This window comes from Eptesicus fuscus, chromosome 3 (genome assembly GCF_027574615.1).
Source record: "Eptesicus fuscus isolate TK198812 chromosome 3, DD_ASM_mEF_20220401, whole genome shotgun sequence".
NCBI lineage: Eukaryota > Metazoa > Chordata > Mammalia > Chiroptera > Vespertilionidae > Eptesicus > Eptesicus fuscus.
The window spans coordinates 83,356,369-83,373,358 of record NC_072475.1 but is presented as its reverse complement, the minus strand read 5'-3'; the positions used below and the strand labels follow the sequence as shown (position 1 = coordinate 83,373,358).

The 16,990-nt window shown below is 38.0% G+C and overlaps 1 protein-coding gene and 1 pseudogene across 1 annotated transcript in view; both read left to right on the top strand.

Annotated features, from left to right (window-relative positions):
- LOC103300740 (ran-binding protein 3-like) overlaps positions 1-4,110 on the top strand; it is a 71,575-nt pseudogene extending 67,465 nt beyond the window's left edge.
- Positions 4,111-5,122: 1,012 nt separating this feature from the next.
- EPHA6 (EPH receptor A6) overlaps positions 5,123-16,990 on the top strand; it is a 1,030,425-nt gene continuing 1,018,557 nt past the window's right edge. The window contains exon 1 of the mRNA XM_054714059.1: positions 5,123-5,504. Coding sequence (XP_054570034.1) covers positions 5,123-5,504 — 382 coding nt within the window. The remainder of the gene's footprint in view (positions 5,505-16,990) is intronic.

The following is a 16,990-nucleotide window of genomic DNA, read 5'->3' as shown; positions in this document are numbered from 1 at the left end:
TTAATATTGTATTTGATGTTAGTAAAAGTTCATGCACTAGCTTTCAGGGGATGAATCAACCCAAACTAAGAGTAAGTTTAACTCAAGCAACTATAGATATCCATGTCTAAGAGGGGAAGGGAAAGATTCCTCTACTTTTTTATAACTATAATAATTTGGGACTTCATTAGGGGACATTATAGAATGATTTGTGTTGGAATAATTCATATGTCTTTGCCCTTCAATATAACATAAACTCTTGATGGTTAGGAACTAAATATAATAATCTTTGTACCTTGCCCATATGTTCAGCACAAATGCACATGAAAATCTCACTTGGTAAATGGTTACTGAATTAGAAAAATACTAGAAAGAATGTTTGCATTGGATTACAAGCTTAGACACTCACACATATATATTATTTCTGTAAATAATATATATATATATTCTCTTTTATCATAAAATACCATATTACACATGAACAAAATGAAGTATTATAGCAGAACACACTGTAGTTCATTTTATGTAGTCTCAAGTTAATATTTTTTCTGTGAGATTTTTAAGATTTAATATGCTAACAATATAGTAAAATACCCAGCACTGCTTTGAATTTCTTATTTAATGAAAGTATTAACTATTCCCTAATATCAAAGAAAAAAATTCTAACGTAAATATGTGTGTGTTTTTCCCCTGCTTACATATTTTTTTAATACAAAGGGCCTCAAATTTACTGTATTTCACCTTGTGGACTTTTTTTTTTTTTTTTACTTTAGCTGTTCACATGCTAAAGCATACAATTTAATCTTTTAATTAATTTATATTTTAAAGTTAATGACATGACAATTATAGTATTGTTTACAGCATATCTCTCAATTTTATATTAACAAAAAAGACTTAGACATTGTATCTATTCAAATTACTAAATTAATATTTGAAGACCTGATGTTTTGACACACTACAGGATCAACATTTTTTTTTATGTTGCTTCTACCTTGATTTTAGACAATAAAAATTACAGATATAAATGGAATAACTTACTCTTCTATCAGAATAAAATACTTAAGACTTTTTCAAGCTCCGAAAGATACTATTAAACATTATAATCCTTTTTTTTCTCAAAGGAATTAATTGCAAGTTAAGTCTCTCCTCCTTTCATCATTTTAAAAAGCAAATAGTATTTGTGAATACTATTATTTCTACTGTAAATGAAAGCTTAGACTAATTTTAGTGTAATATATTCTATTTAATTAAAATGTAATCATTCTTACCTGAATCCAGACCAATGATCTGAGAGAATACAAAATAATTGTGAACAATATAGTATTGAAAAATGAGACATGAATGCTTTTTTGAATATTGGTATGATTTAAACAGACAAGTGCAGATAAATCTACATGAATATTGCATTTGGTTCATTGAGTGGCTTATAATTTTTAAACTGTCACATGTCAACATTAAAAAAATAAAAGTAGTACATTTCTGTTAAGTGCAATTGCTTCTAGCTCACATAAGATAACCACGACAATATTTTAAAAGTTAGCTTTTAAAAACAAATTATTTTTACTCATATAACCACTAACTCTTCTCTGAATGAAGAAAACCTAGCATATAGAAAGAAGTCAACAAATACTTTAGAATGAATACACATATGAACATTGTTTATATGTGTGTATATAAATATAAACTTGTATGTATATAATCTATAACACAAGTAGACAAATGGTTATAATTCTTTTTATAATCATGTTTTGAAATTAATAATCATGTCAAACCCATGGAATCGTCTTATAGTCAAAGGTCATGATAATTATATTTCAGTTAATCTTTTTAAAATTTTTACATGAGGACATTATCTTCTAGACCCGTGGTAGGCAAACTGCGGCTCGCGAGTCACATGCGGCTCTTTGGCCCCTTGAGTGTGCCTCTTACACAAAATACCACGGCCTGGGGGAGTCTATTTTGAAGAAGTGGCGTTAGAAGAAGTTTAAGTTTTAAAAATTTGGCTCTCAAAAGAAATTTCAATCGTTGTACTGTAGATATTTGGCTCTGTTGACTAATGAGTTTGCAGACCACTGTTCTAGACAATACAATAGACAATATTTAACATATGAAGTGTGTTTATCCTAATATTGAGAAAAATGTTGTAATTATATTTTTCTTAAAAACCCAAACCAGAATGTGACTATCAATTATTTGACCAGGTAAAAGTAGTATATTATACTATAATGGGCTCTAATTTATTTAAACAAACAAAAATTGTGAATTTAGGTGAATTGTAGGTAGGGGTAAGTATAGAAATCCAGTTTAATCAAGTTGTTTTTGTTACTCTGAAGTAAATAATAGTTTAAGTTTCACATATTGTACCATGATTTGTAATTAAGTGTGAGTCCTAGAAATTAACCTTAGCTTTTATAAATCTTTTTCCTTCCTTCCTTCCTTCCTTCCTTCCTTTCCTTCCTTCCTTCCTTCCTTCCTTCCTTCCTTCCTTCCTTCCTTCCTTCCTTCCTTCCTTTCTCTCTGTCTGTCTATTAGAACCATTCCCTTATAGCTTAATTTTAAAAGAAGCTTCTTGGTGTTTTGTTTATATTGTATTCTCTAAAATGTTATACTAAAGCAAAGTATCAGAATTTGACATTTTGATATTAAATATTTTTACTCTAGGGAGTCTTTCCATTTAAAAAAACCTCTTTGCAAGTCTAGTTAATCTAAAAACCAGAAGTTTAGAAATAGGTTAACATGGTTTATATTTCTAAGATAATAATACTATACATTCCTTCAGTTTAACAGCATACAGTATATTTTAGGCATTTAAAAGGAAAGATTTCTTTGGACACAATTTTTCTCTTAGTGACTTGTTACTTAAGTCTATAAAACTATTCACTGTAAATAAACATTTAAATTTTCAAATTTAATTATAAAAAGGTCATGGAAATATATTCTTTGACAGTAAAGTACATAAAAAGATTATTTTGAATGAAAACATCAGTATAATGAGTCATTAAACACTTCTAAGAACATTATTTATTTAGACATAATGATTTATATTATAACCCTTTAATTTTACAGTTTGTTAATTATAAATTCAGTTTGCAAATGCCCCTGTGGTCAGTCAATATCAGTAAGAGTGGTAAATCAGACACAAAGTCAGATTTTACCTTTTTAAGTACCAATATATAAATCCCATACTTGGTTATCTTTTCAGAAGTGATTTGCATACATTTAAATTAGCGTGGACAGTTTTAGAGAGGAGTATTTGCATTCCTAATGAGAAAGTACAGTCACCAATCAGAAACCGTCCTCACATCCTCCAAATCACTCGCATTTCACATTTCTCTCCACGCAGCTGAATTAGACATAGTGCATCTTTTGCATATCTCTACCTCCCATGGACTACAATGCAATAATTGAAACCTCTTCAATTGCAGTAGGGGACGCGACATCCAAGGCTAAAAAACATTGAAGGGGTGGGTCCCTTCTTTTCCAGAAATTTCTAAGCGTGGAAGGTCGACTCCTGATTCCTTCATCTACCGCTCCCCCAACTCCGGCCACTTTGCCATCTCCCTCCCGTGCCCTCTACCCACTTTGAATGTTCCCTCTCCCCTTTGTAATACCGCTACTTTCTCTTCTCGGTTCATTTGTCTCCTTGTCATACACATTTTTTTTCCCCAAAACATTCTTATGAGCTTGGAGGAGGGCCTAAGTCCCTTCAAGAGAGAAAATAAGGATTCTAATAACAGCGGATACAGTATTAGAGAATTCCCCGCACTAGCAATACAGGCGCCCCCGCGCATTGTTAAGGCGCTTGTCTAGCCTGAGAGCATCCCCCCTTTCCTTAGGGGCATCGGGAGGGAGCTCTCCACCAGCGAGCCGTGGAGGCGGTTTTGTTGGCGACTAACCCCCTCTAGCGCCGAACCGGCGGCAGCCGAGCCGCGGCCGCTGGGCCGGCAGAGCGCCGAGCTGGCGGAGCTCCGCAGCGCTCCGGGCTCGGCCCTGCCCTCGGTGCCCGCCGCTCCGGGGCGAGAGCGCGAGGGCCACGGACGCCGGGCGCCCCTCGCTGGGAGCCCTGCGGGCTGCCCCGGCCCCGGCCCGAGCGCCGCGCGGGTCCACGGAACAGCCGGTGCCGGCCCCTGACCGACCCCGGCGAGCGGGACCGCGGGAGGGCGGCTCGCGCGCCAGAGCGGTCCACCCGCCACGCTCTCCACGCTCGCGGCGCCGCCGGGGACGTGGCCACGCGCCGCTCAGCCCCGGGCAGCTCGGAGCGCGATCCGACGCGGCCACGCCGCGGGCGCCCCGGACCCCCGAATCCCAGCGCCCGCGGCGGCGACAATGCTGGTGACCTCCGGCGCCAAGTCACCACCTCGGGCGACGGGAAGACCGCGGTGAAGCCGGGCCAGGCACCCGACCGCGTCCAGCCCGGTGCGACTCTCCGCTGCCGGCTCCCTCCCGTTGCGTTGCCCGGACTCCAGCCGCGGAGGAGGCCCCGGAGCTGAGGCGCTCGCTCCGGTGGGCAAGTTTGGACGCCCCGCGCGGCGGAGCGGTCCGGCGGGTGCGCCACCTCCGCGCTCGCCCCGGACGGAGAGCGCCTGCCCCCCGCGCGTCCCCTCCTGCGACGGAGACGTGAAGTCTGGGGAGGCGGTGTCGGGGGCTGCCAAGCCTAAAACGCTGGGCGCCGCCGCGGCGAAATGGGGAGCAAAGTGCTTGGGGGACTCGGGGCGGCCTCAGAAACGCCGGGGAGGCGGCTGCCGAGGCCGAGGCGCAGCGCAGACGCGGCCGACTTGGAGGTGCCCGCGGTGCGAGCCGCTGCCGTCGCCGCACCAGCGGGGCGCTGAGGCGCAGCTCGTAGGCGGCTCGGACCACGCGCGGCCCCACGTCCCTCGCGCCGCTCTCCCCGCACAGGCCCGGGGAAAGTTCCCGCGGCCCCCGCGCCGTCGGCGCCTCCCCCGCCTTGGGCTCCGCAAGTGGCCCACTCGAGTCCGGAGAGGCTCGGGCCGCCGCACCTGGTCGTCCCTCCCCCTTCCCCGCCCGGAGGCGCCCTCCCCCGCCCCTCGCTTCCCTCCCCAAACCACAGCCCGAGCTCGCTCCTGCGCGCGCGCTCTCCCAGGCCCGAGTGACTAGTCCTCGCGCGAGCGGGACGCGGTGGTGGATGCGATTCCGCTCGCCTCCAGCCGCCGGGAGCCTCCTGGCGCCGCAGGCAGCGTCCTCCTCCGGAGCAGCGGCGCCGGCACCTGGGCAGCCTGGACCTTCGTGCCCTGCCCTCGGGGCCTCGCGCGGGGGGCGCCCCGGGACACCCCCTGCGGGCAGGGTGGAGGAGGAAGAGGAGGAGGAAGAAGACGTGGACCTGGTCCCCTGCGCTGCCCAGAACACCTGGCTGCGCGGCTGCCACCGCTCTTTAAGGGGGAGGAGAGGAGCGCCTGGGAGAGCCATGGGGGGCTGCGAAGTCCGAGAATTTCTTTTGCAGTTAGGTTTCTTCTTGCCTCTGCTGACAGTTTGGCCCGGAGACTGCAGTCACGTCTCCAGCAACCAAGGTAAGGGACGGGGCGGAGAAGCGGGGTGGGGGTGGGGGGGGGCGCGGAGGAGGTGGGTGCTCCGAGGACCGGTGCACTGGTCGCCTCCTGCAGGTAACTTCATCCCGGCATAGTTTCTCCAGGCTCGCTCCCAGGGTGGTCCAGGATGTTCCCTCACTAGAGCTCCCTGTCCACAGAGCCTGGGACGGCGACCTGCCGGACTTCGGTCCCTACTTGCTTCCAAGTGTCTTTAGAGGGATGCGTGAGCCTCGGCAGCAGCCGAGTGCCGCGGCTGGCGGCGGCGGGACCGCTCCCCAGGAGGCCGGTCTGCCTGGCACACGCTTGACGGGGACTTCTGGCTCTCGCTGGCCGGCCGCTCCGCGCTCGGTGAAGGGTAGGGTCTCACACGCCTTCAGGAGAGCAGACTGCTTTCGCTCGGCCCTAGGACCCGATACTTGCCTTTGCCCTGGGTCACTCTGCTGCCCGCGCCCCTCCGCGGCCGGCCCCCTTGTCCCACCCAGACCGAGTGTAGTGGACACTCCTAGGTCAGTGTGCTTGTGGTTTCTTTTTTCTTGTGCGCAAAGCGGGTAGAGGGAGATAAGCGTTAAGTGTGAATATCCAAGTTGTGAATATCCTATTTCTAAAATCCAGTCTCTGGTAGGTTTTTTTGGAGGAAGACTGTTTTAGTAGGTAGAGGGGTAAAAATCAAGATTTTGAATAGCGTGTGAAAAGTGAAAGTCAGGTTTACAGAATGAAAGGCAATTAGAATTTTTGAATTATTTCTTTTCTTCTGTTCAAACTGTTTTTATGAAATGTATCTTGGATTTGCTCTGATTTTTAAAGAGCTGTAAAAATATCACGTGCATAATATAAACCCTCTTAGACTAAGCAGCGAACATCCATAAAAGTTTTCCAGCATGTACCTGGCTGGGTGCTCTCATTGGCAATGTGATGACCACCAGTATGTCACCTGTTATGTCACACTTGTCTAAAGACTTCACTATAAAATTTCAATTATAGTTATTATTTAACATATAAGGCCTTGGAAGAATTTGCAGATATAAAAATGGTGGTCAGATGACATAGGAGTGTGCACAGTTTGGTGAGGGTGAGAAGGTTAAGAGAGAAGGCAAGTAAAATAACACAGCTTTCTTTTTGCCATAAACATATATGACCATTTACTTCTACTTAGGAGTATTCAGAATCAATATTCATTTGTTTGCATTTATACAATTTGTATTTTTGGCATGTTTTCCTAAACATTTCTATTTTTGCAATGTGTGTTTGTTGTTGTTGTTTTTTTTCCTGCCAGATTGCAATCCCAAGTGCATGCATAAATTTGGAAAAGCATACACTACCGTCATGTCTTTGAAAATGTATCACATAAGTGCCCCCTATAGTTCCATATTCTCCTGTTCTTCATATACATCTCTCAATTGTTTTTAAGGGCTATTGGCATTAAATATCAAAGGGATAGTTAACTGAATCAACCTGTGTGAAAATAGATTGTTAAAAATAACATAATTATTTACTTGGTCTTTTTACATTTAAAGGAGAGAAAAATAATTTTTAAATATTATACTCTATGTTAGTATCGAGGGCTACTAAAAGAGATGTATACTTGGAGAGTCAAGTTTATCAGAAGTGTTTAAAAGTTATTTCCATACAGTAGTTTCACTCAGTCAACATGTATTTATTCATTAAGTGCCTAAGAGACATCAGTGACCACCCTAAGCCTCAAGGATACAAAATAAAACATATTCTGAATCTACAAATGACTAATGTGCCATTCTACCAAAATATGTTAAGTATTAAAGTATAACCTTTCAGATATTCATGTTAAGGGCATAGAAGAGAGTTACTTGTTAACCTCTTGCAGTAATTTTTAAAATCTATTTTGATACTTTCACATACTTTTAAAAGACATTTAACCTACAATATTTACCAAATATGTATAATTTATGGGTGTGTTATTTTTTTTTATCAATTAGCTTAACTTAATGATAGTGAATGAATATTACTCAGTTTACCTATCAAATAGGATCATTAAAGATAGTTTAGTAAAACTCTTAATTTAAATTTCTGTTCATATGCTAAAAACACAGGCTTTGCATAAGGTTACATTTGGGTAAAATAGTGCCTTAAGGCCAAGTTGGGTAAAAATTTAGAGTTCTTCAAAAGAAGACTCAAGAGAAAGCGTGCTCAGATTTTTTCATCAGACATAAATGGTTGCTTATAAAATGCTTTTTACAGCCTAAGTCACAGTGATTAGAAATTATGCCTTATAATACCGTTCAATAACTTGCAAATACTGAAGTGATCACACTAATAGTTAATAAAATTTCAAACTGCAAAATTTTATTCTTGTGGACATTTTGGGCATATTTTTTTAATTTGCAGTTTCATAGATAACGAATCAAAGTGTAACTTACCAATTTTTGAACTTTGAAAACATGGGGTATTGAAGAATCATAATATGTATAAAATATAGAAATATTTAATGTGAAATATAAATTAGATATCTAATATACCTAATAAATATCAGTAATATGATTAATAGTTAATTTCAATAAAATGTGTTCATTTTCCTAGTAACTTTTCATCTTAAGAGCTAATGGAATTCATGTTTTATTTTTAAAATTTGTTACTTTATGAAGGGTAAAATTTTATTTTTATGTTACTTGCCTTCTACTTAAGGATGTTAAAGTAAATTTTTTAATATTATCTATTTTTACCAAATTATATAAAATTCTTCATGATTAAAATGAATGGATTCACCTTCTTCCCCCCCTCCTAGTTTTCCATACTTAGACTGGGTAAAATAATGATAATGACAAAAAAGTGAACTACCTCATTTTTAACATGGTGCTTAACATGGTGCTAAGCGTAACTTGACTATAGGAAGCAATCTTTTCTCTTGTCTTTTAACTGGCTGTGAAGCTGTGCACTATAAAGACGAAATAAATCAATTTGACTCTGTCTTCCTATTACCCAACCTCCTTGAATTGATCAGAAAGTAGAGTTGCTTCCTAGACCACTCATCTGTTTAGTAAGTGAGAACATGATTTGTGTTCATATTTCTCTTACTCTTAATAATTTTCCCTGTATTTAAGACCTCAGTATTTATTAGGTGTTGGCAATTTTATTTTAAAATAACGTATTTTGTCTTCTCAATATATGTAAACTTTTATCTCTGTACTGACGCCTAGGTGAATATAGAATACAGTTTTGTTTTCATACATAAGTAACCATGTATATCAATTATAGTGCTTAGTAGCCACCAGGGGTCCATTTATTCAAAGATTACTGTACTTGAGCAAATAGTACTGTATAGCCTGAAAGAGTTGATGCATCTCACAGGGTGTGGCTCATCATCAATCAGATACTCAAGTAATTCATTAATCAAAATATGGTTTGGATACAAGAATCTAGTGAGCTTATTTTACTACCAAGATTGTGTGAAGTTATCCTTTTTCCTTCAGGGAATTAAGTGCCAAATGAAACAAGCAAAAGAGTAGTCTGATTTGTTAGTTTCATTGAATTTATTACTTTGGATGAATTGAGTGTAAAATTCACTAAGTTGTATGTAAATACAGGTGAACATACCTAAGCAGAAAAATACCTGCTTAATTAAAATTTGTAGCCTAAAATTAGTTACTAACTGCCATAAGTATTGTTCACAAATTATAAAACTAAATATTGTTCTTATAGTAATAGAAAGGAAGGAGTTGAAATTTTTTTAGAAAGTTCAAGAGTGACCTTTACTGAAAACATTAAAAATTTGTTAAGGAAAACTACATGATTTACAAAGAATATTTCTAAAAGAATTTCACTTAGATAAAATTTACTTACAGGAATAAACTTCATAGCTGTAAAGGTACAGGAGATTTTAATCACATGCCTTCATGTGGTTAAAAACAACTTGGAATGTAATTTTGTTATACATTTACAAATTGAAATAATTGTGTAATTAGTTGTTATGATTAGTATTTGAAGTAGAAAGAGAAAATGTCATTGATATGCATTGATCATATAAGTGTTGTTTCCTCTGGGTTGGGGATAAGACTGTATCTAAAATCTTTTTCTTGCAAAAAAATTATACAATGTCGTTTAAGGATCTCTTCTTCAAACTAGAAGTAACATCAGTAGAACATATTTATTTGGATTTTCCTAGGAGGAAAAATGTATATCTAATGGTACAAGTCAAAATTAATGTTTAAATTACATATTTTACTGTTTTTATATTTTCAAACTTAATCTATAAAGAATTTTGTGTTACTTTCATGTTAAAAAGTTAAACATTAAGAAAAATGTTAGAGTAGAAATGTTTATTTCTTCAATAATCATTTCAAGTATAAACTACTTAAGTACAAAAGGCATCATAGATTTCTTGTATTTCCTTCTACCAATCCTCTTTCCCTAACACAGGCATCATATCTCAATCATGTTCTTATTCTTTCTCTCTTCACACACTGAGTACTTCTAACTATATACTCCGTTTGTCCAAAGAATAGATACGGTTTCACATTGTACATCAACCAAACCCCTACAGTAATAGATGTTTTTCATTATGTTCTTGTCTCAACATTTTTTTGAGAGTATAAATACAGTGGAGATCAATACATATAGTTAAGTAATCAAAATAGACTGCCCTTATACAGTGTACATTGTCAATTTACACAGATGTTTATACATCTACAGAATTCTTTAATAAAAATTGTATTATTTAAAGTGTGCAACATGCATTATATCAGGATTCTGATCAAATTGCAATTTCATTAAACCAACGTTATTTCTTTAAAAAGGGGAATTATATATTACTTCTACATTTGCCTTATTAAGTACTGTTTTCTAGAATTTAATATCTGGATGATGGAGGAAAAAGGATAAGCAAGGCAAACACTGTCTATTCCCTCATTATTTCTACTAAGGAAGACTGATTAAAAAAAACTTAGGTAAAATGAAAAAAGTTCTTAGATATTCTATGAAGGAAACAATAACGGCTTTGAATTAGAGAATAACAGGAGAGACCTGATATTTTAAATGTGATGGTTGGAAAGACCTATCTGGAGAAGTGACATTTAAGCCACATTCTTAGGGAAGAGAAAGAGCTAATTGTACAGAGTGGGAAGAAGTATATTCCATCCAGGTAGAGGGAACTGCCTGGATGGTGACCTTGAAGGGAATTGAGCTTGATACATTTGAAGGACTCCAGTCCAGTGTGACTGGAGCTTTCTGAACAAGGAAGAGAGTAACATATCAGTTGTGAAAGATAGTTAGGAACCAGATCCCACAGAGAAGGATAGAAACCATGGTATGGAGTTGTGTTTTAATATTATTCTAGATAAAATAAGAGGCTTTTGAGATATCTTAAGCAATTTTCATTTTAAGAGCATTATGGCTGGTAAGCAAAGAGATTGGAAGATGGCAAGAGTAGAATTAGGAGTCTGTTGAGATTGTCCAGGAGAGAAGTTATGGTTGTTTGGCCTTGATTAGTGGAGATGTAGAGAAGATGGCTTTGAGATACATTCTGGAAGTATAATTTATGAAGCCATATTATCCTTACAGAGAAACAAATGTAGATATTTAACATTTAAGTCATTTTTTCTTACGAGGCCAAAATAAATTTACCATTGCTCCCCATAAAAATTACCTTGCTATATAATTATTGGTAATAGGGCATAGGAAGGATGGGATGAGTTTTCCATTTCCCACTTTATTCAGCTCAGACTATGATTTAAAATATAATCTTCATAGTACAGTTTTGCCTTTTCAAACTGTTATACATAATGTACACTCATTAGATTAAAAATGCAATTTGTTAATGCATTTCTGAATTGATAACTTTCCATTTATATTAGATTTTTTCAAAATGGATAATGGCACAAGTGGGTGGGGACATCTTCACAAAGCAATATAATAATCCAACAGAGTCTAGTTTTTAGTGAACAAAGAGCAATATTTGGAAGTTTGCCTCATGCACCAGTTTTATTCATCTCTATTATGGTCAGATTAGTGTTATTAAAAACAAATAAATCTAAGTAATGCTATATATAAAATAGGTGCATTTTTAGATAGTTTCCATTAATCTTTTCTCTCTGCATTTGTTTCAATGAAAAGAAACAAATAAAGGTTCAGAAAGCATGTAAGAGACCCAGAAATGAGATTATAATATATATTACAGTTTTGGTAACAAGGAAAACGGAAGAAACCATTAGGTTTTCCACTAAATAATAGAAAATTTCATATAATTTAAAAAATTTCCCTGACAAGTTAAGTATCCATTACTCTGGGTCGCTTGTAATAGTACTGTAGGAATGCAATTATTAAATATATAGAAGCATAAAGTCCTAACTTAACAGTCATATACTTAGTGTGTATTTAGAAAATTCATACTGTGGAGATGCTTCATTTAAACATTTCAAATATTCTTAAATCTATATTCAAGCATAGAAAATCTTACAGTTTAGTACTTAGAAAGTTCTGGAAAATACTTTTATGGTTATTTCCTTAGATAAACATTATGACTTGTTATGTTATATACAGTTTTAGTTTTCAGTAATAAATATTCTAAAACTGAATGAAACCATTCATTCTTTTAACAGTATTTATCAAAGGCCTATTATTTTATAAAAAGTATGCTAACTATATGTAAAAATTCAAGGAGAACTTTCCTTCCCAAAATATATGATCTAGTGAAGAGTTTCTAAGCTCCTTACAGAACCAATGAGAAAAACTTAACACGTTGGTTAAATATGATAATATATAACAGTACTGGTGATCAACCCTTATAATATAAAGTATTTATGTACCATTTATTTGAAATCAATATCTATTATTTCATTACTAGAGGCCCAGTGCATGAATTCGTGCACCAGTGGGGTCTCTCGGCCTGGCCTATGGGATTGGGCCAAAACTGGCTTTTCGACATCCCCCAAGGGGTGCCTGATTGGGAGAGGGCGCAGGCCAGGCTGAGAGACCCCACCAGTGCACAATTGGGGCTGGGGAGGGACTGCGGGAGGTTGGTCAGCCAGAGAGGAACTGCGGGAGGGCTCCAGGGTGTGTCTGGCTTGTCTCGCTCAGTCCCAATCAGCTGGACCCCAGCAGCAAGCTGACCTACCAGTCAGAGCATCTGCCCCCTGGTGGTCAGTGCACGTCATAGCGACTGGTCGACCAGTTGACTGTCTGTACCCTTGTGGTCAGTGTACGTCATAGTGGGCAGTTGAACGGACTTAGCATATCATTAGCATATTACGCTTTGATTGGTTGAACAGCCTACTGGACGATGGGACACTTTTATTATATAGGATATTTTATCTCAGAATTAAAATAAGTCCCTCAATCCTATATAATAAAACCCTAATATGCAAATCGACTGAACGGCGGAATGATCGGCAGAACGACCGGTTGCTATGATGCACACTGACCACCAGGAGGCAGACACTCAATGCAGGAGTTGCCCCGTGGTGGTCAGTGTGATTCCACAAGGGGAGTGCTGCTCAGCCAGAAGCCAGGCTCATGGCTGGTGAGCACAGCGGTGGTGGTGGGAGCCTCTCCCGCCTCCACTGCAGGCAGGCATTAAGGAGTGAGGGGTCCCAGACTGCAAGAGGGATGTCTGTCTGCCGGCTTAGGCCCTGCGGATTGGGCCTAAACCAGCAGGTGGACATCCCCTGAGGGGTCCTGGACTGTGAGAGGGCACAGGGCAGGCTGAGGGACCCTCCAGTGCATGAATTTCATGCACCAGGCCTCTAGTAATCCCATATTAAGCATCTTCCTTGTGTTTGCTAGGTTCTTAAACTGTAGTGATAATTATCACATGATCTCTGTTCTTTAGAAACCCAGCCTACTCTGTTGATGTTCTATATCTTTGAGTGACTGATGTTTACTCTTTAATTACTTGACTTTTTATAAGATGAACAATTGTATAATAAATTAGATTATGTGGGAGAAAGGAGTAAAGAAACACTGTCAATCTTTTTATGTGTTTTATTTATAAAATTGAATTTTCTAATGTTAGTTTTATAGATGGTTATAAATTCCTTTTAATTACATGAATATAAAGCATAAATATGCATTTTAAAAACATTCATGTGTAGAAAATAAATGTTTCACATATGTAATGGCAATCTGTGGACTGAGCTTTTTTTTGAAGAATATTAGATTGTCTTATTCTGGTTTATTTAATGTGTGTTAATCATTAAAATCAGTAAAGTGCAAGTTTCCAGTTTAAAATACTGGCAAATGTACATTTTAATTGAGCTTTGGAGTGAGAATTGTGATGAAAGTGTGTATTTTCAGTGCATGTCCTGAAAAATACATTCAGCTACTTTCCTAGGATACTGTTGAGTTCTCTGGTCATTGGCCCGTTTCATGACCTCTACTTGGTGGATATGATTGAAAACTCATTGCTTTTTCTCGTATATCATTTCATAACTTCAGATGTAAAAGTCATGCTTACTTTTTTCTAGAGTGATTTTTTCCCTTTAAATTTATTGGGGTGACATTGGTTGAAAGGATTACATAGGTTTAAAGTGTACATTTCTCTGATAAATGATCTGTATATTGCATTGTGTGCCCACCATAAGAAGTCAAATCAATTTCCATCACCATATATTTGACCCCTTTATACTTTACTACTCCCCATACCCCTTCTTTCTGGTAACCACAATACTGCTGTCTGTATCTGTGAGTTTTTGTTTCTTTGTTTTTCGTGTTTGTTCATTTGTTGCTTTCAATTTTATATCCCACATATGAGTAAAATAATATGGTTCTTCGATTTTTCTGTCTGACTTACTTTGCTTAGCATGATATTCTCAAGGTTCATCCATGTTGTTGCAAATGGCAGTATTTCATCTTTTCTTATGATTGAGTAGTATTCTATTGTATACTAGAGGCCTGATGCACTAAGATTCATGCAAGAATGGGCCTTCCTTCCCTTGGCTGCTGGCACCACCTTTGCTCCGGCCGGAGCCGCCTTTCTGCCTTCCCATGGTGCCTAGAGGCCCAGAGCGGCTGGGGTGGTGCAGAATGCCTGCATCGTCGCCAGGGCAAGCGTCCCGCCCTGCCCCAGCCGCTCGGCGCCTGTGTATGCAAATTAACCCACTATCTTTGTTGGGTTAATTTGCATACTCACTCCTGATTGGCTGGTGGGTGTCGTGAAGGTACCGTCAATTTGCATCTTACTCTTTTATTAGTGTATATATGTGCCACATCTTTATCCAATCATCTATCAAAGGTTGCTTCAGTTGTTCCATATCCTGGTCACCCTGAATAATGCTTTGTTGAACATATGTCTTTGTGAATAAATGTTTTCAAATTTTTTGTGTGGATATCTGGAAGATGGGTTGCTGTGTCATATGTTAATTCTATTCTTAATTTTTTGAGGAACCTTCATACTGTTTCCATAGTGGCTGTACCAGTTTATGTTCCCACCAACACTACTTATTGAAGAGGGTTTCTTTTTTGCCACAACTTTTCCAACAGATGTTATTACTTGTCTTGTTGGTAATAGTCATTCTAACAGGTATGATGTGGTATATCATTATAGTTTTGATTTGCATTTCCTTAATTGCTAGTGAAGTTGAGCATCTTTTTATATATCTGTTGGCGATTTATGTATCTGTTGTCTTCTTGGGAGAAGTATCTGTTAAGGTCCTCTGCCCATTTTTTAATTGGATTGTTTGTTTGGTGTTGAGTTGCATGAGTTCTTTATATATTTTTTATATTAACCCCCTGTTGGAGCTGTTGTTTGCAAATATCTTCTCCCATTCAATTGGTTTTGTTGTCGGTTTCTTTTCCTGTGCAGAAGCTTTTTAGTTTGATATAGTCCCATTCATTTATTTTTACCTTTACTTCCTTTTCCTTTGGGGCCAGATTCATAAAATCTCTAAGACCAAGGTCCATAAGTTTATAGTACCTATGTTTTCTTCTATCTAATTTATTGTAGTTTCATTCTTTTGCATGTGGCTTTCCAATGTTCCCAGCACCATTTATTGAAGAGACTTTCTTTTCTCCACTGGATGTTTTTGGCTTCTTTGTCAAAAATTATTTGCCCATATACATGTGCTTTTATTTCTGGGCTCTCAATTCTGTTTCATTGGTCTGAGTGTCTGTTTTCATGCTTACCTTTTGATCAGAGGAGATACAAAATATCTCCTTAGAAACTCCATGTTTAGGAGATAGAAATCGCTAATCAGTTATTTCTTTTGCTCTTGTAATTTTAAGTATATCTATAGCTATCTGGAACTGATAGAAAATAAGCACTATATGTAAATGTTTATATACATAATTTATTCATTTATTTAATTAATTTACTAATAACAGTAGAGTGATTATTCTTTCAGGTTGACTGTACTATATTATGATACTTATATTTTTGTGATACAAGAACAAGGAAAAACATGTTGTAGATAGTACAGAGAATACAATATGCAGGATAAAGAAAAACACTTACCTACTATTTAAAAAAAAAAGTATGGAAATTTGCCTAGCTATATTGATTATAAAAGGTATATTTGACACAAGTTAATAAAGAGGAATATTATGTGTACTAGAAAATAAAAAGGCACTACATTAGTCTGTATTCTAAGTAATAATTATTTAATACTAATTGAAATGATTACCCCCAAATTTGAATTAAACTATATCTTAATATCACCTTAATTTTTATTTTAGTGGCAGAATTTTTTTCTTATGTTTCTATCAGATGATATATAATATTACTAAAGATAAATTAAATGTGTAATTAGTGAATTAAACTACGTGTAGGACAATAAATAAGTTATTTAAAAAATTGTTATCTCAGACAACTAAAGTTTATTTTCAGATATAATGAGGTAGCTATAAACATACCAAAATGAAAGACAAATAAGGATAGGGAAAAAAAGCTGAATTATGGTACTATTTTAAAAATTAGTCTATTTGGTGAAGGAGCCTCTCATTATATATGTCTAAGAGTACTCTTGGTTAGATCCCGTAATCTCTGCAGGCATAGAGTGTTACTGATGAGAATCTTAACTCAAACTTTTTTACAAAGAAAACACTGAAATTTTCTTCTTCTCTCCCTCAGGATTTAGAGTCTACTCAGTTAATATTTATCTTGTGAATGCAAGTGACAATAATTAGTAGTTGCCATTCAGTGTGACGAGAAACAGCTGAGCAAACTAGTAGAAGTATTTAACAAAATCATAAGAGTTTTTTCAGTTTCTAAAATCAAAACCGGTACTTTGGTCCACTTGTTAGCAATTAGTATAATGCCTAAAAGAGATAAAAAGCACACACACACACACACACACACACACACTCACACAAAAGAGAGTAATAGCCAGGAAAATTTTAGAATACTAGAACACTTATTGAGGAAAGTTCACTGTTACCTTGGCTATGTTATATGCTCAATTTAATGAGGGAGCAATCAGAAAGAGATCTCAATTTTTAATCAGAAAAAAGAAACACACAATTTCAGAAGTGTATGTTACTGGTATAGCATATTTCTTAGTATGGTTTAA